A 22,545-nucleotide genomic window follows, 5' to 3' on the forward strand; every position below is an offset into this window, starting at 1 on the left:
CCCTCTGTGTCCACCCGTCCATTCTCTACATCTGCGTGTCTATTTCTGCCCTGCAAATAGGTTCATCTGTACCATTTTTCTAGATTCCACATATAAATGGAATCAGACATGTGACATTTGATGCATAACCTGAAGGAGGCTGGAAGGATGCACCCCAGCGCCAGTGGGGCCCGGGGCTCTGCTGGACCCTGAGGCCGTGGCCCGCTCCCTCTGCAGGTTCTGATGAGTTCGCACCAGCTGGTGGAGGGCGGCGTTGGAAAGCTCACCTCCTCCATCCCCTCCAGAGGGAGACTTCACACCTGGTAGAAACCCTCTAATTGCCACCAGTTACAGGTGGGACCCTTGGGGACTTCTCAGGAGGGCATGTGACCTTGACAACAGATGTTCATGTAGTTCCAGGCCTGACGATTCCTGTTGAGACAAAAAGCCGGTTCTTTCCTCTATCCACTGGGCTGACCTCGGCCAAGAGCCTCAGGGAACACAGCTGGCTCCCGGTGGGCGTCCCTTATAAAACTGCCTCAGCACTGGGCTCGAAAGGGCAGGCTTCGCTCTGTTTCCTTCGGTCGTTCAGTGAGATGTTACAGAGCATCATCTGTTTATTCCTGGGGGTAGGGTGGACAGTGCCCTGGATCACCCAGAACTCTCAGTGCAGAAGCAAAGGCAGGTCATAAACAAGTGAACTTGTAAAGGAGACTGTTTCAGAAGGACAGAACAAACAGACATTGGTATGATAGCAAGTAAACAGGGGGCTCCTTCTGATGGGGAGGTCGGCCAGGCCTTGTTGAGGAGGTGACCTCTACGTTGAGATCTGAATAATGGGACAAGCCAGCAAAGTGAAGTGTCGGAGAGGGAGTCCCAGGCAGAGGCAAGAGCAAGTGCAAAGATCCTGGGGCAGGGATGAGCTTGGAGCCCTTGAGAAACAAAGAAGAAGCCAGTGTAGCCAGGGGAGCAAGGGAGAGGGAAGAGATGAGGTCAAAGAAACACGGGAGGTAGGTTGGCAGGGAGGGCCGGTCTGGAAGGGTCTTAGGCCACAGTAAGGAATTGGGGTTTTCTTCTGAGTGTGATGGGAAGCTGCCAGGTGGTTTGAAACAGTGAAGAAATATGATCTATGTTTGCCTCAGGGAAGCTCTAGCTGTTTCCTTCCCTGTTTGGTGGAAAGATGGGATAAAAGAATCATGTAAATCTACATTTCACTCTTAGCCTTTAGGGACAGGGTGCCAAGGGGGGTCTGATTTGTTGTTTTCAGGTCACTAGGGGGTGAGCTAGTTGGTGAATTGGGATCAGCAGCTCTCTGGCAAGAACTTCAAATGCCTGGTAGACCCTGGATTGGTTTCCTACTGCTGTCCTAACAGATTGCCGTCAACCAGGTGGCTTAAAACAACAGAAATTTGCTCCCTCACGATTGTGGAGACGGAAGTGTGAAATTAAGGCGTTAGCAGGGCTCTGATTCCTGCAAAGGCGCAGGCGTGAATCCTTCTCAGTTCACCCAGCTCCTGGAGGCCCAAGGAGCTCCTTGGCTTGTGGCAGCATCCCTCCAGTCTCTGCCTCCATCTTCACATGGCCTTCCCCTCCGTGTCTGTGTGTCTTCTTCCTTCTGTCTCTTGGAAGGACACTTGTCCTTGGATTTAGGGCCCACCCAGGTAATCCACAACGATGTCACCTCAGGATCCTTTAGTACCTCTGCGAAGACCCTTGGCCAAATTAGGTCCTATTCACAGGTGCCAGGACTTGGGACAGGGTCTTATCTTTGGAGGGTGGACCATCATTCAACCCACTATAGACCCTAAGAACTGCAAGGAAAAGAAAAAAACAGAGGATGGCCTTAGAAGGAGAAGAAAAAGGATTTCCATTGAATATTTCTGTTCAACCTACTAAGTATCTGGGTACCAGCCATGGTATACGATTTCACATCCATTCTTCACACATTTATTGAGTACCTACTGTGTGTCACACACTGTAGGGGCATTGGGGATTTGGCCCTGAGCAAGGCATGCAGTCTTTGAGCTCCTGGAGCCCTCAGTGGAGCAGGCAGTGTGCAGGTACCGGCACACAGTAGGGTTTCTACACAAATTCCTTTCCTTCCTATACCTTGCTCTGCTCACAGCTTCATTGAAAAACAAGAATAGGCATGAGTGAAATCACCATACCTAGTGGTTTATCATTAAGTCCTAATAATACATGCGTGATAAGAGTTCAAGGGAATCAGAAGCCAAAAAAAAAAAAAAAAAAAGGGCTTCCCTGGTGGCGCAGTGGTTGAGAATCCATCTGCCAGCGCAGGGGACACGGGTTTCAGCCCTGGTCCGGGAAGATCCCACATGCCACGGAGCAACTAAGACCGTGCACCACAACTACTGAGCCTGCGCCCTAGAGCCCGTGAACCACAACTACTGAAGTCCACGCACCTAGACCCCGTGCTTAGCAACAAAGACAAGAGACCACAATGAGAAGCCTGCACACTGCAACGAAGAGTAGCCCCCGCTCGCCACAGCTAGAGAAAGCCCTCGCTCAGCAACGAAGAGCCTACGCAGCCAAAACTAAATACATAAATAAATCTATTTTTAAAAAAAAGAGCAATGAAAAGAGGTGCGACTGTACTGATGGGTCAGATTTCGGGGGGCGGGGAGATGGGAAGTGGGTTCCAAGCTGGAAGGACCATGTGGACAAAGGCGACGACAGTGGGTTATGACATGCAGAGCATGTCAGCTGAGAAGTATTCAGAGAGAAGGTGGAGGGGGGAGGGGTTGCTAGGTTGACGTGATCGGATTTCATTAAGACGGAACAATTCTTGGGGAAGTTCCAGATGAAACAAAGTATAATCTTCTCTCTGTTGACATAGTGGTTGCTTTCCAAAAAAAAGTCAGCATATATTAATACCCTGCAAAAAAAAGATGTTCTGTTTATGCAAGACAAGAGTTCTTCACTACGCTCAGATAACTTATAAGCAGGTTTTTACCTACCCGCCCCCATGAATGTCTAGTGGAACTGGGGACCCAGGGTACTTCCTCATTGCACAGGACCATCCCATTGTGCATTGCTGGCCGCTGCCCAGAAATGCCAGGGGTGCCCCCCAATCTGTCCCTGGAGATTTCCAAAATACACTCCCCTCCCCCGGGATGGGGGTGCTGCCCTGTTGAGGACCACTCAGAACCCATCTCTAATTGTTTGGTGCCTGACTGGGACGCACTCGTTGGAAAACTGGCCCACATGTCACTTCCGCTCTGGTTGCAGGTTCCATGCAGGTGATGAACAAGACACGGCGCATCATGGAGCAGGGCGGGGCGCACTTTATCAACGCCTTCGTGACCACGCCCATGTGCTGCCCCTCACGCTCCTCCATCCTCACCGGGAAGTACGTCCACAACCACAACACCTACACCAACAATGAGAACTGCTCCTCGCCCTCCTGGCAGTCGCAGCACGAGAGCCGCACCTTTGCTGTGTACCTCAACAGCACGGGCTACCGGACAGGTGAGGGAGCCAGGCTGCCACGGGCGGGCACACGAGTGGGCTGGGAACCTCCGACGTGGTACCCGCTGTCCTGCCTCGGACCACTGTCTTTCCCACTGTGGTCCCTGTACTGCGAGGGGTCCCTGTAGTGCGTGAACAGCTTTCTTTTAATTTAAAAGTTGTGCATTGACTTCTAGATGTGTTCGAAAAATACAGATTTATTCGCCTACAGGAGTGATAGAAAGTGACCTTTCCAAAGGAATTTGAGTTAAAAAAAAAAGTGAGTCTATTTAAAATATGAAATATACTACAGAGAGGCCTTGAAGTACTCGGGCAGGAGTATGAGTTCTCTGTGAATTGTGCTGTTTAAGTCGTTGGGGGACTACTTCGTTAATTTGAGGCCATCAGCATGGAACAAGCTTCCAGAAGAACATTGGGGCGGGGGATGGAGAGGAGTGTATGTGGGGCCTGTGGCCACTCTACAGACGGCAAGGGACTGTTCGTCTACACTTGATCGTCTACACCGCCCAAGGTGCTCCATCCCTCCTGCAGTTGGTGCCCGCAGTGTTGGTTGGGTGTAGAGCGAGCAAGGTGTCCTGTCTCTTTATCCTGCAGGAGGTACTTTCGTGCGTTCTGAAGAGTCACCTGCCAGGCTGGTTGCCTGAGGCCGAGGCACAATTACAGTCACTTATCTGCAGCACCGCTGCAGAATCCTCCAAACTCAATGAAACTTGCTCTAATTTAGAAAAATAAACGCTCCTCACCTTGGGTAAGGAGCCAAGGCAGTTGTGAAATCAGATACTGTGGCTTGAACGTTGTAACCCTGGGAAGTCGTGTTCAAGTGACAAGGGGCTTGTTTGGGTAGGAGTGACATGAGAGAAGGACAGATACCTCCCTGAGCTGGGTTCAGGGCACTGAAGCCGTCCTGGAAGCTGGGCAGCTGCCCCTCACATACACGGTGTGGCTGGCGTGGGCACATCGGGGTGAGGAGCACGCTGGTGAGGTGTGTCATCTTGCAGACTGTTTCCACTGCCAGAATCACCCAGAGGGCGGGCCCCGCTGAGAGAACTAGGAAGGCCTCAGTCCTAGACACATGACCCTGTTGGTTCTGGGATCTCTGCAGAAAGCCACATGGCTCAGAGTTTACCCCAGGCCACCACCCATCTGGTTGCAGAGACCGGGATATAGATGGAGGAAGCAGGACAGACCAGGGCACCTACTGAAAAGGGGCATCTGCCACTCAGGTCCAGGTAATTATAGCCATTCGTGCTCAGGGTTGCCAACCTTCAAATATTTCTAATCTGAATTCTTGGCCAAAATCTGATTTTAAAGCATGTTGGCAAAACTCAGTTTGGTTTGTTTTGTTTTGTTTTTTTAATACACAGTGTGGACCCACAGAGAAAACATGTCTGAGGGCTGTGAGACCCACTTTTAGAACCTCTAGCTGAAAGGTCTGTGTAGAAACCTTTAGCTTTGGATGCCAAAGGAACAGTAAGGACCCTAAAAGTGTACTCATCCACCCCCCACATTTGACAGCTAGGGCAGCTGCGGCCCAGAAAAGAGACTTGCTCATAGTCGTAAAAGCAGGCGCTTGTGGCATCATCAAAATGGAAACCAAGACCGTAGGACTTCAAAGGGAGTATGGATGTTGTTACATCCATCAAATTGAAAGGAAACCTATATCCTGCGATATCTTAGGGGCTCATGATAGGGGCCAAAGCCTGGTGTTTCAGAATCATGTAGCTGGCACTAGGGAAGGAGCCATCTCTCAGGATTTAACATTTCTTCAAAATTGATTTCCGCAAACTTTGTCCTTGAATTTAAACAAATCACCAAAAAGCGCTTTCCCCAAAGAATTGCTTGCATCCAACTATGCTTAACTGTTACACCCTCAGTGAAGACTGGGAGTGTAATGCCGAGTATAAATTGCCATATATAGGACATTTATGTTTTTTGTAAAACTGTCCCTGAGAGTTTTATCTGTTATGTTTAGAATGGCCCTCTCTGCAGGGAACTCTGTTCCAACCTGACATTGAGAACTCAGGACCCTGAAAATGTCTGTTTACTGTGATGAACTTACGTGCTCTTGTCATTAAAGAACAAGAGCTGTGTACCCTGTATACTTTCCCTTTTGCCCTGGTAGTTAGGAAGCTCAGATTTGAGTTTTATTTCATTCTCTTTTATGGCTGAGTAACATTCCATTGTGTGTGTGTGTGTGTGTATATATATATATATACACATCTTCTTTATCCGTTCATCTGTCAATGGAAATTTGAGTTTTATATTAAGCCACTGCTTAAAGTGAAAACATGACCAGTTATGCTGGTCATTGTAGGTTGATTGAGAAAAATAACAGAAAACTAGAATGAATTCAAAATCCCTTTTAGATTAACTTGATTTGTATGACTCACATTAGAATAATTAGACTCATATTAGAATAATAACTTTTTAGCTTCCCAGGGAACAATGGTCAACTGTTCTTACCAGGTCTTTGGACACATTCAACCCTGCATTCTCATGAGTGTCTAGGGCAACTGATTGAATTAGATTTAAGTTTTTTGGCTGTGTGTGAGAGACCCAAGACAGAAGTCATTTATTACTCTCTCAACTAAAAGTCTGTGCTGCTTTGATGGACCTGCCCATGAATCGATCAGAGACTCAACCATTTCCTTTTCTTTTTTTTTTTACCTGAGGCATAATTGGCATATAACGTTATAGTAGTTTCAGATGTACGACATGATGAATCAATATTTGTATATATTGCAAAAGGATAGCCACAATAAGTCTAGTTAACATCTGTCATCATACATAGTTACAAAGGTCTGTGTGTGTGTGATGAGAATTTTTAAGATCTACTCTCTCAGCAACTTTCAAATATACAGCATAATATTATTAACTGTAGTCACTATGCTGTACATTATAGCCCCATGACTTATTTATTTCATAACTGGAAGTTTGTACCTTTTGACCCTCTTCACTCATTTCACCCACCCGCTACCTCCCACCTCTGGCAACCACCAATCTGTTCTGTGTATCTATGAACTCGGCTTTGTTTTAGATTCCATATGTAAGTGATATCATATGGTAATTGTCTTTCTCTGTCTGACTTATTTCACTTAGCCTGATACCGTCAAGGTCCATCCATGTTGTTGCACATGGCAAGATTTCCTTCTTTTTCATGGCTGAATAGTATTCCAGTGTGTGTATACCACATTTTCTTTATTCTTGCATCCACTGAGGACACTTAGGTTGTTTCTATATCTTGGCTATTGTAAATAATGCTGCAGTTAACATGGGGGTGCTGATATCTTTTCAAGTTAGTGTTTTCATTTTCTTCAGATAGATACTCAGAGGTGGAATTGTGGGATCATACGGTAGTTTTATTTTTAATCTTTGAGGAACCTCCGTACTGTTTTCCATAATGGCTATACCAATTTACATTCCCACCAACAGTGAACAAGGGTTTCCTTTTCTCTAAGTCTTTGCCAACATTGTTATTCTTTGCCTTTTTGGTAATAGGCATTCTAACAGGTGTGAGGTGGTATCTCATTGTGGTTTTGTTTTTTTGGTTTTTTTGCGGTACGCGGGCCTCTCACCATTGTGGCCTCTCCTGTTGCGGAGCACGGGCTCTGGACGCGCAGGCTCAGCAGCCATGGCTCACGGGCCCAGCCACTCTGTGGCATGTGGGATCTTCCCGGACCGGGGCATGAACCCGTGTCCCCTGCATCGGCAGGCGGACTCTCAACCACTGCACCACCAGGGAAGCCCTCATTGTGGTTTTGATTTGCATCTCCCTGATGATTAATGATGTGAAGCATCTTTTGATGTACCTGTTGACCATCTGTATATCTTCTTTGGAAAAATGCCTATGTAGATCTGTTGCCCATTTTTTAAATTGGATTGTTTGGTTTTTTTCTATTGAGTTGCATCAGTTTTTTGTATATTTTGGAAATTAATTCCTTATCAGATGTATGAGCTGCAAATATTTTCTCTCATTCGGTAGGTTTTCTTTTCAATTTTTTGTGCACAGTGTTCCTTTACTGTGCAGAAGCTTTTTAGTCATTCCATTTATTTCCTTTTGCTTTTATTGCCTTTGTTTTTGGTGTCAAATCCAAAAAAAAAATCATTGCCAAGATCCATGTCAAATGATGATTTCAGGTCTTATGTTCAAGTCTTTAATCTGTTTTGAGTTAATCTTTGTCTGTGGTGTAAGATAGTGGTTCACTTTAATTCTTTGACATGTGGCTGTCCAGTTTTCCCAGTTCCATTTATTAAAGAGACTGTCCTTTCCCCATCATACATTCTTAGCTCCTGTGTCATAAATTAATTGACCATATATGTGTGGGTTTATTTCTGGGCTCTCGATTCTGTTTCATTGATCTATGTCTGGTTTTATGCCAACACCATACTGTTTTGATTACTACTGCTTTGTAATACAGTTTGAAATCAGGGAACATGATGCCTCCAGCTTTGTTCTTCTTTCTCAAGATTGCTTTGGCTCTCTGAGGTCTTTTGTGGTTCCATACAAACTTTAGGATTGTTTTTTCTGTTTCTGTGAAAAATGCCCTTGGAAATTTAATAGGGATTGCACTGAATCTGTAGATTGTTTTGGATAGTACGGACATTTTAACAGTATTAATTCTTCCAGTCCATGAGCATGGAATACCTTTCCATTTATTTGTGTCTTCTTCTATTTCTTTCATTAGTTAATGTCTTATAGTTTTCAGTGTACAAGTCTTTCACTACCTTGGTTAGGTTTATTCCAGATATTTTATTCTTTTTGATGCAGTTGTACGTGGGACTGTTTTCTTAATTTATCTTCTTGATAGTTTGTTTTTAGTGTATAAAAACACAACAGATTTTTGTGTATTGATTTTATATCCTGGAGCTTTACTGAATTAATTTATTAGTTCTAACAGTTTTTTGGTGGAGTCTTTAGGTTTTTTATGTATAATGTCATGTCACCTGCAAATAGTTACAGTTTTACTTCTTCCTTTACGATTTGGATGCTTTTTCTTTCTTTTTCTTGCCTAATTGCTCTGGCTAGGACTTCCAATACTAGGTCAAATAAAAGTGTTGAGAGTGGGCATCCTTGTCTTGTTCCTGATTTTAGAGGAAAAATTTTCAGCTTATCACTTGAATATGATGCTAGCTATGGGCTTGTCATGTATGGCGTTTATTATGTTGAGGTATGTTCCCTCTACAGTCACTTTTTTGAGAGTTTTCCTCATAAATGGATGTTGAATTTTGTCAAATGCTTTTTCTGCATCTGTTGAGATGATTTTTATCTTTCATTTTTTTTAATGTGCTGTATACATTGATTGATTGGGGGATGGTGAACCATCCTTGCATTCCTAGAATAAATCCCATCTGAACATGGTATATGATCCTTTTACTGTATTGTTGAATTCAGTTTGCCAATATTTTATTGAAGATTTTTGCATTCTGTGTTCATCAGAGATATTGGCCTATAATTTTCTTTACTTGTGGTGTCCTTGGCTGGTTTTGGTATCAGGGTAATGCTAACCTCATAAGATGAGTATGGAGGTATTCCCTCCTGTTCTATTTTTTGGAAGAGTTTGGGAAGGATTGATATTAATTCTTCTTTGAATTTTTGGTAGAATTCACCTGTAAAGCTGTCTAGTACTGGACATTTATATTTGGGGAAGTTTTTGATTATTGATTCAGTCTTCTTTCTAGTAATTGGTCTGTTCATATTTTCTCTTTCTTCATCAGTCAGTGTTGGTAGGTTGTATGTTTTTAGGAATTTATCCATTTCTCTAGCTTGTCAAATTTATTGGCATATAATTGTTTGTAGTAGTCGCTTATGATCCTTTGTATTTCTGTGGTATGAGTTGTAATGTCTCCCTTTTTATTTCTGATTTTATTTATTTGAGTCCTCTCCCTTTTTTTCCTGGTTGAGTCTAGCTAAAGGTTTATCAATTTTGTTTATCTTTTCAAAGAACCAGTTTGTAGTTTCATTGATCTTTTCCATTGTCTTTTTAGTCTCTGTATTTCATTTATTTCTGCTCTGATCTCTATTATTTTTTTCCTTCTACTAACTTTGGGCTTTGTTCTTTTTCTGGTTCCTTGAAGTGTAATATTAGGTTATTTATTTGAGATTTTTCTTATTTCTTGATGTAGGCATTTGTCACAAGGAACTTCCCTCTTAGAACTTCTTTTGCTGCATCCCATATGTTTTGGTGTGTTGTATTTCCGTTTTCATTTGCCTCGAGGTTTTTTTTTTCTCTTTTGATTTCTTTGACCAGTTGGTTGTCCAGTAGCATGTCATTAATCTCCACGTATTTGTGAATTTTCCAGTTTTCTTCTTGTAATTGATTTCTAGTTTCATACCATTGTAGTTGGAAAAGATGCTTGATATGATTTCAGTTTTCTTAAATTTATTAAGACTTGTTTTGTGGCCTAACATATGATCTCTCCTGGAGAATATTTCATGTGCACTTGTAAAGAATGTATATTGTGTTGCTTTTGGATGGAATGTTCTGTACATGTGTGCTAAGTCTATCTGATCAACGTATAGTTTAAGACCTATGTTTCCTTATTGATTTTCTGTCTGGATGATCTATCCATTGGTGAAAGTGGGGTAATAAAGTCCCCTACTATTATTCTATTGCTGTCTATTTCTCCCTTTGGGTCTATTAGTATTTGCTTTATATGTTTAGGTGCTCTTAAATTGGTTAGAGACTCAACTGCTTTCTGTTTCTCCTTATTTCCCACTGATGAGAAACAAGTCACATGAGCACACATGATTGCAGAGGAAACTAGGGAATGTAGTCTTTATTCTGGGTGACCATTTGCCCAGCTCAAAATTCTATTACTATGGGAGAAGACGACATGGATACTGAGGGAAGATTAAAGTCACAACCTCAATAATGGTTCTTAGTTCCTTTGTGTATGTGATACCCTTTTGAAGACAGGAGGTTAGCTGGAACTGTGGAAGACTGGAACCAGAAAACTGTTCCTTAAGTGGACCAGCAGTTCATGTAAATAGTGCTTTTAATGTATTTAATTAGGTATTTTATCTTGAAAAAGTGAAACTACACAGTTTTAAAAATAACTTTATTCTGTGTTATATTCTAATAGTATTTAACAACGATTAGGTTATAATTGTGTCGAATGGGACTTCCCTGGTGGCGCAGTGGTTGAGAGTCTGCCTAACGATGCAGGGTGCCCCGGTCCGGGAAAATCCCACATGCCGCGGAGCGGCTGGGCCCGTGAGCCATGGCCACTGGGCCTGTGCGTCCGGAGCCTGTGCTCCGCAACGGGAGAGGCCACAGCAGTGAGAGGCCTGCGTACCGCCAAAAAAAAAAAAAAAATTATGCCGAATGGATTGATTCTTTAATCAAATGAATTGATGAAGTGTCAGTTAAAGGCAGTGGAGGGGATAACTTGTTCAACAAATTTAAATGATAGCACAATATGATATCCTTTACTTCACCTTCAGTTTTCACAGCAAAATCGTAAAGGGTCATTTTTGCAAACGTATTTGAGGATTCGATCAGTTTTCCCAAGGGCCTCTCTTAATCCTTTGACATCTGAATCTTCCCTGTGAAGTGCTGATTCCCTCATCATCATTTTCAGTGGTCTCTTCTTCAGTTATCTCATAGACCAGATGATTGTTTGTCAGTGGATTTGCACATGCTTTAAGCTGTCCTCCCGCATCACTTTAATTAATTTCACAAAACCTTGCATCTTTCATAAGATTTGCCATTTCATTTTGCCGTCATCTTGCTCTGTGCTTCCCCGTGTTTGCAGTAGAGATTGACAAAGGATGAAGTGAGAGGTGCTAAGTTTAAGCAGGATAAATATCAATTTGTTCATGGGTATTTCTGTGTGTTGGCTTCCTCTCACTTCAGGGACTCAGATCTCAAATATAAATACCCTTGAAAGTATAAATTGTATCCTACATTTTTACAAAATGTGCTTAGTGATCTTTCAGCACACTTCAGCTGCCCTGACTGTGCTCCCTTATATACCCACGAGTTAAAGTTATATCATCCGTGGAATGAGATGCTTCCAGGTTTTTGCAAAGCAGTTAAGAGCAAGGACTCTGACTGGGTTCAAATCTGGGCTCCGCCACTTACTAGCTGAGTGAATTTGAACAAGTTATTTAACTTCCATGCCTTGGTTACTTCACCTAGGAATAATAATGTTACTTCGCTCGTAGGGTTTTCTGAAGATTAAATATGTTAGAACAGTGATACTTAGTAAGCACTTAAGAAACATTAACAATGATAGACACAGCACTGCACAACCTACCCCAGACCAGCATTCAGATGAATGTCACAACATGTAGCATCACGTGATGAAAATAAGTTTATACCCACGGATCAAAAGGTAGCAGCATGTGTCAGCCTCTCTGGTAATTAGTGAAATGCAGATTCAGCCAACAGTGCACTATCACCTCTCGCCCATCGCCACAGCAAATATTCGGAGGTCCTGTCACACCAAATGATGGTGAGGATGTGAGGAAACAGGAAGACCAGCAGTGGGAATGCGCATTAGCACCTCTGCTTTGAAGAGCAATTTGGAAGTTTCTGGCAGAGCTGAAAACATTCATCTCTTTCCATTCAGCGATTCTCTGGCTCTGCACCCCTCAGTTCTGAGGAGGTGATATGTAGTCCTGCTTAAGCAAGGAGAGGGTATTTCTTGGTGATGCTCGTGGCTGGTAAATAACCTTCAGATCCAATTGACAGAAACCCCAGTTCCCAAGTGGTTTTGACAAGAGATTGAACTCTTTGCTTCCTAAACCAAAAAGATACAGGCGAGCTTTATACAGAGACACATTCTGTGGTTTGACAGTGTCACGATTTTATCATAAGGCCTGAGGTCTCTAGAGGATGACCGGCACTGGGACGGGCCCCACGCCTCTTCCTTTGTATGGTACCTTAGCATTCAGCAGGGTTTTTTCCCAGAATGCCCAAGTGGTGAGAGTCTTTCTGACTGGACCAGCTTGAGTCACGTGCCAACCCCTGAACCAATCACCACGGAGAGCAGACGGTATGTGCCAATTAGCTTAGCCCACGTCACCTGTTCCTGGAGCAGCTGGGGGAGTCATTTTCCCCCAGCACCTGGGTTCCCAAATAGAAATCAGGAGCTGTTGGAAAGGATAAAGGAGAAACACATACTACAGTGACGTTCGCAAATTTCCACTACCTTGCCGTGGGCAAAACCACCACCAAAGGGGGAAAGAAAATACACCTCTTCCGGCCCTTCCTGATGAATTGGACGGGAGTACCCATTTTCTTCTCGTTAGGATACTGCTTTCTCGTTCCACGTTGCTGTCAGAGTCTGGCAGTTCAGAAGCTGTTTCCCCACCTAGCTCCTGCCATCTGGTGCAGACTTTTGTAAAGATGTGAGCACTGGGCGTGAGCCTCCTGCCTTTCCCTCATCGTGTTCTAGCATGCAGCATGGGAGGAGGGGAGGGAGCCCCTCATTACAGGCCCCAGGTGTGCCAAGGCTCCCAGTCACAGCTGTTTTGAAACCAGGCCCTGAGCACCCCAATTATTTTCACTCTTCTCCTCATACAAAGCTGGGGAGGGGAGGTCAGCTGAGGACCTAGACTACCTGGCTGTCAACGTTGGGCAGCCACCCTTACTTGGAGGGGGGACCTCTGTGCCATGACACCTCCTGTGGCAGGATGCCTGGGGCGTTGGTGGAGGCTGGGGCATCCCCCTGATGTAGGAGGATGGAAAGGAATCTGCTTGGCATTTGGGCATCCCTGACAAAGATTTGCTGCTGGCGTGTAAAGGGGTGCGCGTGTGTGTGTGTGTGTTTGCGCGCGTGTGTGTGATTTATTTTTTCCCCAAAGCGGTTTTAAGACCACAAAGACGTTAGAGCTGGTGTTCTTCTATGAAGTAATCCTCACCCCTCCCTCTTTCCACCACTCGGTTTTGATCTGCTTTTAGCCTCTTGCCCTGAAACCCACACACCAGCCTCCAGCTGCCTCAACATCTGCCTTTGGATGTCTCCCTGGCATTTCGAACCTGGCATGTCCAAACTGACTTCCTGACCCTGTCCCTCCCCCTCCCAGGCACCTCTCACAGTCTTCCCCTCGGCAGTTCCAGTGTCCCAGCTGCTCAGACCGAAACCTTAGTGTTATTCTTGTGTTTTTTCTCCCTTTCACACTCTACATTCAATCCATCAGCAAACCCCATCAACTCTCCCTTCAGAATACACCAGAACCCTCTCTGGTGCCACCATGCTTATCTAAACCTCCATCATCTCTCGCCTGGGCTGTCCCAGCTTTCTCGTCTCGGGCCTCCCTACCTCCGCCCTCACCCCGCTAGGGTCTGTTCTCACCACAGCAGCCAGAAGGATGCTGTCAACCTACGTCAGATCCCGTTTCTCCTCTGCCCACAGCCCTCCTAAGACTCCCCCCTCACTCAGGGTAGAGGCTCCCACAGTCACCTCAGGGTCCTAATGATCTGCCCCCCTGTCCCTCCCCTCTTGACCACCTCACCTCTTGTCCTCCACCTTAGTCACTCCCCTCCTTCCTGTTCCTCAGACCATCCATTCCTCAGACCTTTGTTCAAATACCACCTCCTCAGGGAAGCCCTCCTTGACTATCCATCCGAAGGAGGCTTCCCTTCCCCCTTTTTCCCCTCACCCTGCTTTTTTAAGTCAGAGCCCTTGTTGCCACATAACATATATTTGAATGTTGTCTGTCCAACTTCCCGTGTTAAGTTACATCTCCTGCCCCCTCTGGTTCTCCCTGCCCTGGTTCCTGCTTTATCCGCCTCCCTGGCCCTTTCACCGCTGATGATACACTTTGCCACGTATCTTGTTGGTTGTCTCCCTTCTAAAATGTCAGCTCCATGGAAGCAGAGATATGTGGTCTGTCCTCTCCAGTATCCCTGTGCTGGAAGGGGGCCTGCCCCGTAGTAGCTGCTCATTGAATGGTTGCAGGATGAGCGGATGTATCTGTATTCTGTCCAGAACTGGCAGCGCCCCCGACCCTCCCCCATCTCGTCTGTGCTCCTTTCTCCTCTCCCGTTTCTCTCCTCCCCGCCCCCAGTCCCGCCGCCTCAGCCTCTCCTCCTCTTTCTCCTTGGCCCTTCTGCCTGCACAGAGGAGAAAGGACTTAGACTCTTCCTGGGACGATGCCTCCGGGCCCCCGTGCAGCTGTGCCGCGTGTACAATGGCAGCCTTCTCTCTGCTTGGCCTTTCTCCTGTTTTTGCTCCCCACCCTCTTCCTCTCCCCTGAGTGTACACACAGCTCCCTTCTTCCCTCCGTCCAGCTGCCCCCCTCCACCGCCCTGCCCACCCCCTCTCCAGCCTGTGGTGGGACACTAGAGCATCTGCATTTGCCCCAGGAAGTAGGGGGCTTTTCCTCTCCTGACACCACGACCCCGCCTTCCCCACCATGAAAGTCAGGCTTGGTGGTGGTGTAGCAGCCCCTTCCAGGGCCCAGGGCATCCTTAGGGGGTACACATTTGTCCCTTCCACATACACATTCAAGCTACATTTCTTTAAACTCCAGTGTAATAGTCACTCCCTTCCTCCAAGACCTTCAAGCTTCAAAACAAGTAAAACATTGGTGCAGGAGCCCAGAGAATTAGGCTCTGCGTCTAACTTCTCTGTTATCTTGAGCAGAGACCTGCCCCCTCTGGGCCTCAGTTTCCCCATCAGTGCAGTGGAGTCGCACCGTCTGTGTGTAAATTGCCCGATGCCTCTTTGCTATGATTTTATCCTCAGGGTCATGGGACCAGTGCCCACAATCTTGGGAGGAGAGCCTCCCGGGGGCCACAAGAGGAAAGAGGAAACAGGTGGTCATGCTTCTCCTCGACTTTTCAAAAACTGGGTGTGAGGCTAATGGGACAAGATTTATACACTTTCGAGCACCCTCTGTCCCAGCTCATTAGCTGGTATATTCCTTTCCTATGGCTGCTGTAACAAAAGTGCCACAAACTGGGTGGCTTAAAATAAGAGAAATGTATCCTCTCAGTTCTGAAGGGCAGGAGCCCAAGAGCAAGTGTCAGGAGGGCCGTGCCCTTTCCCAAGGCTCCCTGGGAGAATCCTTCCTTGCCTCTCCCAGCTTCCAGTGGGCACCCGCAAGCTCCGGCGTTCCTTGGCCTGTAACTGCATCACTCCCATCTCTGCCACCGTGTTCACACGGCCACCTCCCTGTGTGTCCTCTCTTCACATGGCCTTCTCCTCTCTGCGTGTCTGCCTCCAAATTTCCCTCTTCTCTAAGGACACCAGTCACCAGATGAGAGCCCACCCTAATCCAGTATGACCTCATCTTAACTTGATTACATCTACAAAGACCCTATTTCCAAATAAAGTCACCTTCACAAGTACTCGGGGTTAGAACTCGAACATATATTTTGGGGGCCACGATCCAACCCACACCAGCTGGGTTCTTTCCCACACACCACTTTATTTAATCCTCAGTGGTGCGTTAACCTCCATTTAGGCTGCAGGGGTGCTCAGAAACCAGGTGTCTCCCCGTCGCCACCGGGGCTGTGGGCCTAAGTGCGGGGCAGTGTGGCCGCCCAGCCGGTCAGCTCCATGCTTTGCTTTTGCTCACGGAGGTCATTCAAATGACCTTAGAAGTCGCATAGCACAGGGAGATCAGCTCGGTGCTTTGTGACCGCCTGGAGGGGTGGGATAGGGAGGGTGGGAGGGAGGGAGACGCAAGAGGGAAGAGATAGGGGAACATATGTATATGTATAACTGATTCACTTTGTTATAAAGCAGAAACTAGCACACCATTGTAAAGCAATTGTACTCCAATAAAGATGTTAAAAAAAAAAAAAGAAGTCAAAATAGAAGTGAGAGGAAGGACGGCTCTGGTGGGTGAATACATAACCCTGTCCACCTAGAGCCTCAAGAGGCTATGAGGGAGTTTTCAGGGTAAGTGTGACCTTTTGCAGGCCCTTCCCCAGCGCAAACTGCGATTCCCCTGAACATCCTAGAAGGGTTTAGACTAGAGCCCAATATGGTAGCCACTAGCCACCGGGAGCTACTTAACTTTCAATTAATTAAAAATAAATCAGACTTTAAATTCCATTCCTCAGTCGCACTAGCCACGTTTCAAGTGCCCCCGTAGGCACACGTAGGTGCCAGGTGGGATGGTGCAGATATATAGAGTGTTTCCATCACTGCAAAGTGTTCTATTTATTTGGACGGCCTTGGAATAGTGTAATTCAAGCAAAATCTTTTTGGAAAGGGGCACAAACCTTTGGGAATATGATCATTGCAACAACAATACTAAAAAACAAAAAAAAGCGCTGGTTGTTATTATGCAGCGTTTCCCATGCCCAGCCCTTGTGGCAGGTGCTTTACATAATTCATTCTACTGAATCCTCGCACAAGCCTTTGAAGTAGCCGTGCCCCCTCCTATTCCCATAGTGCCCCCTCGGGTCCCGAGCCCGGGGATCCAGTTCCTGTACCTGCCTCTCTAAGCCTTCCCAGGCCATCCTATGGCTGTGTCATGGGTCAGGATCAGGATCAGGACCAGGGGCAGCCACAAAGGAGCCCTCCATCCTGGGGCCTATGGGCCCCACCTGTCCGTAGACAGGTTCTTGTTCTCTGAGCACCCGGCAAATCCCATGCTTTGGGCAGCAGGTCGCTTCCAGCACACAGGTCCAGCCCTTTCACAATGCATCTGTGGTTTTGTGGCAGGGGTCAGAGTAGAAGGAGAGAGGGCTTTCAGCAGAGGAGGGGAGCTGGGCACCGCAGGCGTCAGCCCTCCCAGCACCAAGGAGAGGTCTGCTCGCTGCCGTGTTTGCGTGAACCCTTTCTACCCGGGAAAGACAAACTCTAGGGCATCAGGGGGCTGGGGCGGGGAAGGGGGCAGCATTGTACAGCCCACCAGGTGTGCCCATTAGACGACGAACGGGCCCAAAGTTCCCAGATCTTCTGATTTTGTCGGAAGTGTGATACCCAGATTTTGATTGAAATTGCCCAGATTTTTAATGCGGATTATTTGCTCTACTTTCTAAAAAAAATCAATAAAAGCACCAGGCAGGTCCAAAGCAAACATAATTGTGGGATGGATTTGGCCCACAGGCCACCATGTTTGCAAACTCCTTTCTAACCTGTTAAGAGAGCACACCTCCCCCTAAGGCTTAACATCTATGAAGGCATTTCCGGTGGTTATAAAAGTTGAGGGGTGCTACTGGGGGCAGGGACCGGGGACCTTTGTGCCCTGCTCTGCACAGGAAAGCCCCACACAGCCCCCAAATTGTCTTGCATTCCACATGGCTTCTGAGTCTTCTACCAGATCGTTATATGAGTGGATTATTTGATGTTTATTGTTATCTGAGCCTTGACCATAAGTCCATTTTATATATAAAAACTGAAGGGGTTTTTGCACTCTTTTAATACACTCTGAATTTTCCAGGAACATAAGGATAAGTAGATGGAGGGTCTGTTATACTTGAATGCAGAACTTTTCCCAGAGTTATTCCCTGTTGCTGACAATCTCCTCACTGATGGCAGGGCCACCTGAAGCATCCGACATACAGCCACGCCCACTCTGTGTTTGTTCGACATACAGCCTCGCCCACCCTGTGTTTGTAGCTGTCACACTCCCCGTGAATCTAAGCGCACGCATCCGACTGCTCCATCCTGTCTCCTTGATGGGTGTGTTTGAAAGTTCACGCTGAAATTTTTCGTTATTATAAATTGCCGTCCTTTTTTTTTCTTGTAGATTGCAGTTAGAGCATTATATTGATTTTTTGGAAATGATGTGCATACGTAGCTTTCGTTATCTATAAGTTTCCCTGCAGGAAAATAAAGGAGCATTACAAAATATTTGTCACAGAAATGGGGCATCAGTTTAACGGCGATGAGAACAGCTCTTTGAAGGATCAGCTTAGTGTCACATTCCTCCGAGGTAATAATTAAATATCCGTTGATTGATGGTCTTCCCGGGCCTTGTTCTAAGGGTCTCTTGTGGATTTTCTCCCCTTCCTTTGTCCCATCCTTCAGGACAAAACCTTACCTTCTTTTTTTTTTTTTTAATTGAAGTATAGCTGATTAACAATGTTGTGTTAATTTCTTCTGTACAGTAAAGTGACTCAGTTATACATATATATTTTTCACATTATTTTCCGTTATGGTTTTTTTTGTGAATTTTATTTTTTTATACAATAGGTTCTTATTAGTTATCCATTTTATACATATTAGTGTATACATGTCAATCCCAATCTCCCAATTCATCCCGCCACCACCACCACCCCCTGCACCACTTTCCCCCCTTGGTGTCCATACGCTTCTTCTCTACATCTGTGTCTCAATTTCTGCCCTGCAAACCGGTTCATCTGTACCATGTTTATAGGCTCCACATATATACGGTAATATATATTTGTTTTCCTCTTTCTGACTTACTTCACTCTGTATGACAGTCTCTAGATCCATCCACATCTCTACAAATGACCCAATTTGGTTCCTTTTTATGGCTGAGTAATATTCCATTGTATATATGTACCACATCTTTATCCATTCATCTGTCGATGGGCATTTAGGTTGCTTCCATGTCCTGGCTATTGTAAATAGAGCTGAAGTGAACATTTTGGTACATGACTCTTTTTGAATTATAGTTTTCTCAGGGTATATACCCAGTACATTTTGGTACATGACTCTTTTTGAATTATAGTTTTCTCAGGGTATATACCCAGTAGTGGGATTGCTGGGTCATATGGTAGTTCTGTTTTTAGTTTTTTAAGGAACCTCCATACTGTTCTCCATAGTGGCTATATCAATTTATATTCCCACCAACAGTGCAGAAGGTTCCCTTTTCTCCACACCCTCTCCAGCATTTATTGTTTCTAGATTTTTTGATGATGGCCATTTTGACCGGTGTGAGATGATATCTCATTGTAGTTTTGATTTGCATTTCTCTAATGATTAATGATGTTGAGCATTCTTTCATGTGTTTGTAGGCAGTCTGTATATCTTCTTTGCAGAAATGTCTATTTAGGTCTTCTGCCCATTTTTGGATTGGGTTGTTTGTTTTTTTGTTATTGAGCTGCATGAGCTGCTTGTAAATTTTGGAGATTAATCGTTTGTCAGTTGCTTCATTTGCAAATACTTTCTCCCATTCTGTGGGTTGTCTTTTGGTCTTGTTTATGTTTCCTTTGCTGTGCAAAAGCTTTGAAGTTTCATTAGGTCCCATTTGTTTATTTTTGTTTTTATTTCCATTTCTCTAGGAGGTGGGTCAGAAAGGATCTTGCTGTGATTTATGTCATAGAGTGTCCTGCCTATGTTTTCCTCTAAGAGTTTGATAGTTTCTGGCCTTACATTTAGGTCTTTAATCCATTTTAAGCTTATTTTTGTGTATGGTGTTAGGGAGTGATCTAATCTCATACTTTTATATGTAGCTGTCCAGTTTTCCCAGCACCACTTATTGAAGAGGCTGTCTTTTTTCCACTGTATACTCTTGCCTCCTTTATCAAAGATAAGGTGAACATATGTGTGTGGGTTTATCTCTGGGCTTTCTATCCTGTTCCATTGATCTATCTTTCTGTTTTTGTGCCAGTACCATACTGTCTTGATTACTGTAGCTTTGTAGTATAGTCTGAAGTCAGGGAGCCTGATTCCTCCAGCTCCGTTTTTCATTCTCAAGATTGCTTTGGCTATTCGGCGTCTTTTGTGTTTCCATACAAATTGTGAAATTTTTTGTTCTAGTTCTATGAAAAATGCCAGTGGTAGTTTGATAGGGATTGCATTGAACCTGTAGATTGCTTTGGGTAGTAGAGTCATTTTCACAATGTTGATTCTTCCAATCCAAGAACATGGTATAACTCTCCATCTATTTGTATCATCTTTTAATTTCTTTCATCAGTGTCTTATAATTTTCTGCATACAGGTCTTTTGTCTCCTTAGATAGGTTTATTCCTAGATATTTTACTCTTTTTGTTGCCATGGTAAATGGGGGTGTTTTCTTAATTTCACTTTCAGGTTTTTCATCATTAGTGTATATGAATGCAAGAGATTTCTGTGCATTAATTTTGTATCCTGCTACTTTACCAAATTCATTGATTAGCTCTAGTAGTTTTCTGGTAGCATCTTTAGGATTCTCTATGTATAGTATCATGTCATCTGCAAACAGTGACAGCTTTACTTCTTCTTTTCCAATTTGGATTCCTTTTATTTCTTTTTCTTCTCTGATTGCTGTGGCTAAAACTTCCAAAACTATGTTGAATAATAGTGGTGAAAGTGGGCAACCTTGTCTTCTTCCTGATCTTAGTGGAAATGCTTTCAGTTTTTCACCATTGAGGACAATGTTGGCTGTGGGTTTGTCATATATGGCCTTTATTATGTTAAGGAAAGTTCCCTCTATGCATACTTTCTGGGGGGTTTTTATCATAAATGGGTGTTGAGTTTTGTCAAAAGCTTTCTCTGCATCTACTGAGATGATCATATGGTTTTTCACCTTCAATTTGTTAATATGGTTTATCACATTGATAGATTTGCATATATTGAAGAATCCTTGCATTCCTGGGATAAACCCCACTTGATCATGGTGTATGATCCTTTTAATGTGCTGTTGGATTCTGTTTGCTACTATTTTGTTGAGGATTTTTGCATCTATGTTCCTCAGTGATATTGGCCTGTAGTTTTCTTTCTTTGTGACATCTTTGTCTGGTTTTGGTATCAGAGTGATGGTGGCCTTGTAGAATGAGTTTGGGAGTGTTCCTCCCTCTGCTGTATTTTGGAAGAGTTTGAGAAGGATAGGTGTTAGCTCTTCTCTAAATGTTTGATAGATTTCGCCTGTGAAGCCATCTGTTCCTGGGCTTTTGTTTGTTGGAAGATTTTTTTTTAACATCTTTATTGGGGTATAATTGCTTTGCAATGGTGTGTTAGTTTCTGCTTTATAACAAAATGAATCAGTTATACATATGTCCCCATATCTCTTCCCTCTTGCGTCTCCCTCCCTCCCACCCTCCCTATCCCACCCCTCCAGGTGGTCACAAAGCACCGAGCCGATATCCCTGTGCCATGCGGCTGCTTCCCACTAGCTATCTACCTTACGTTTGTTAGTGTATATATGTCCATGCCTCTCTCTCGCCCTGTCACAGCTCACCCTTCCCCCTCCCCATATTCTCAAGTCCATTCTCCAGTAGGTCTGTGTCTTTATTCCTGTCTTACCCCTAGGTTCTTCATGACATTTTTTTTTCTTAAATTCCATATATATGTGTTAGCATACGGTATTTGTCTTTCTCTTTCTGACTTACTTCACTCTGTATGACAGACTCTAGGTCTACCCACCTCATTACAAATAGCTCAATTTCGTTTCTTTTTATAGCTGAGTAATATTCCATTGTATATACGTGCCACACCATCTTTATTCATTCATCTGATGATGGACACTTAGGTTGTTTCCATCTCCGGGCTATTGTAAATAGAGCTGCAATGAACATTTTGGTACATGACTCTTTGAATTTTGGTTTTCTCAGGGTATATGCCCAGTAGTGGGATTGCTGGGTCATATGGTACTTCTATTTGTAGTTGCTTAAGGAACCTCCATACTGTTCTCCATAGTGGCTGAACCAATTCACATTCCCACCAGCAGTGCAAGAGTGTTCCCTTTTCTCCACACCCTCTCCAGCATTTATTGTTTCTAGATTTTTTGATGATGGCCATTCTGACTGTTGTGAGATGATATCTCATTGTAGTTTTGATTTGCATTTCTCTAATGATTAATGATGTTGAGCATTCTTTCATGTGTTTGTAGGCAGTCTGTATATCTTCTTTGGAGAAATGTCTATTTAGGTCTTCTGCCCATTTTTGGATTGGGTTGTTTGTTTTTTTGTTATTGAGCTGCATGAGCTGCTTGTAAATTTTGGAGATTAATCGTTTGTCAGTTGCTTCATTTGCAAATACTTTCTCCCATTCTGTGGGTTGTCTTTTGGTCTTGTTTATGTTTCCTTTGCTGTGCAAAAGCTTTGAAGTTTCATTAGGTCCCATTTGTTTATTTTTGTTTTTATTTCCATTTCTCTAGGAGGTGGGTCAGAAAGGATCTTGCTGTGATTTATGTCATAGAGTGTCCTGCCTATGTTTTCCTCTAAGAGTTTGATAGTTTCTGGCCTTACATTTAGGTCTTTAATCCATTTTAAGCTTATT

General features: G+C 44.4%; 1 protein-coding gene across 9 annotated transcripts in view; it reads left to right on the forward strand.

Moving 5' to 3' along the window:
* Positions 1-22,545, forward strand: part of SULF2 (sulfatase 2) — a 142,292-nt gene that overhangs the window by 44,470 nt on the left and 75,277 nt on the right. For 7 of the 9 annotated variants that reach the window (XR_009535057.1, XM_060122351.1, XM_060122347.1 and 4 more), the window contains exon 3: positions 3,229-3,468. Coding sequence is in view for 8 of the 9 variants with exons in the window: in XM_060122351.1 (XP_059978334.1) it covers positions 3,229-3,468 (240 nt within the window). In the remaining variant the exon portion in view is untranslated. Of the gene's footprint in view, positions 1-197; positions 334-3,228; positions 3,469-22,545 lie in introns of those variants that run through there. The other 2 variants (XM_060122349.1, XM_060122350.1) reach the window with 2 other exon arrangements.

The sequence above is a fragment of the Lagenorhynchus albirostris genome, chromosome 15 (genome assembly GCF_949774975.1).
Source record: "Lagenorhynchus albirostris chromosome 15, mLagAlb1.1, whole genome shotgun sequence".
Classification (NCBI taxonomy): Eukaryota; Metazoa; Chordata; class Mammalia; order Artiodactyla; family Delphinidae; genus Lagenorhynchus; species Lagenorhynchus albirostris.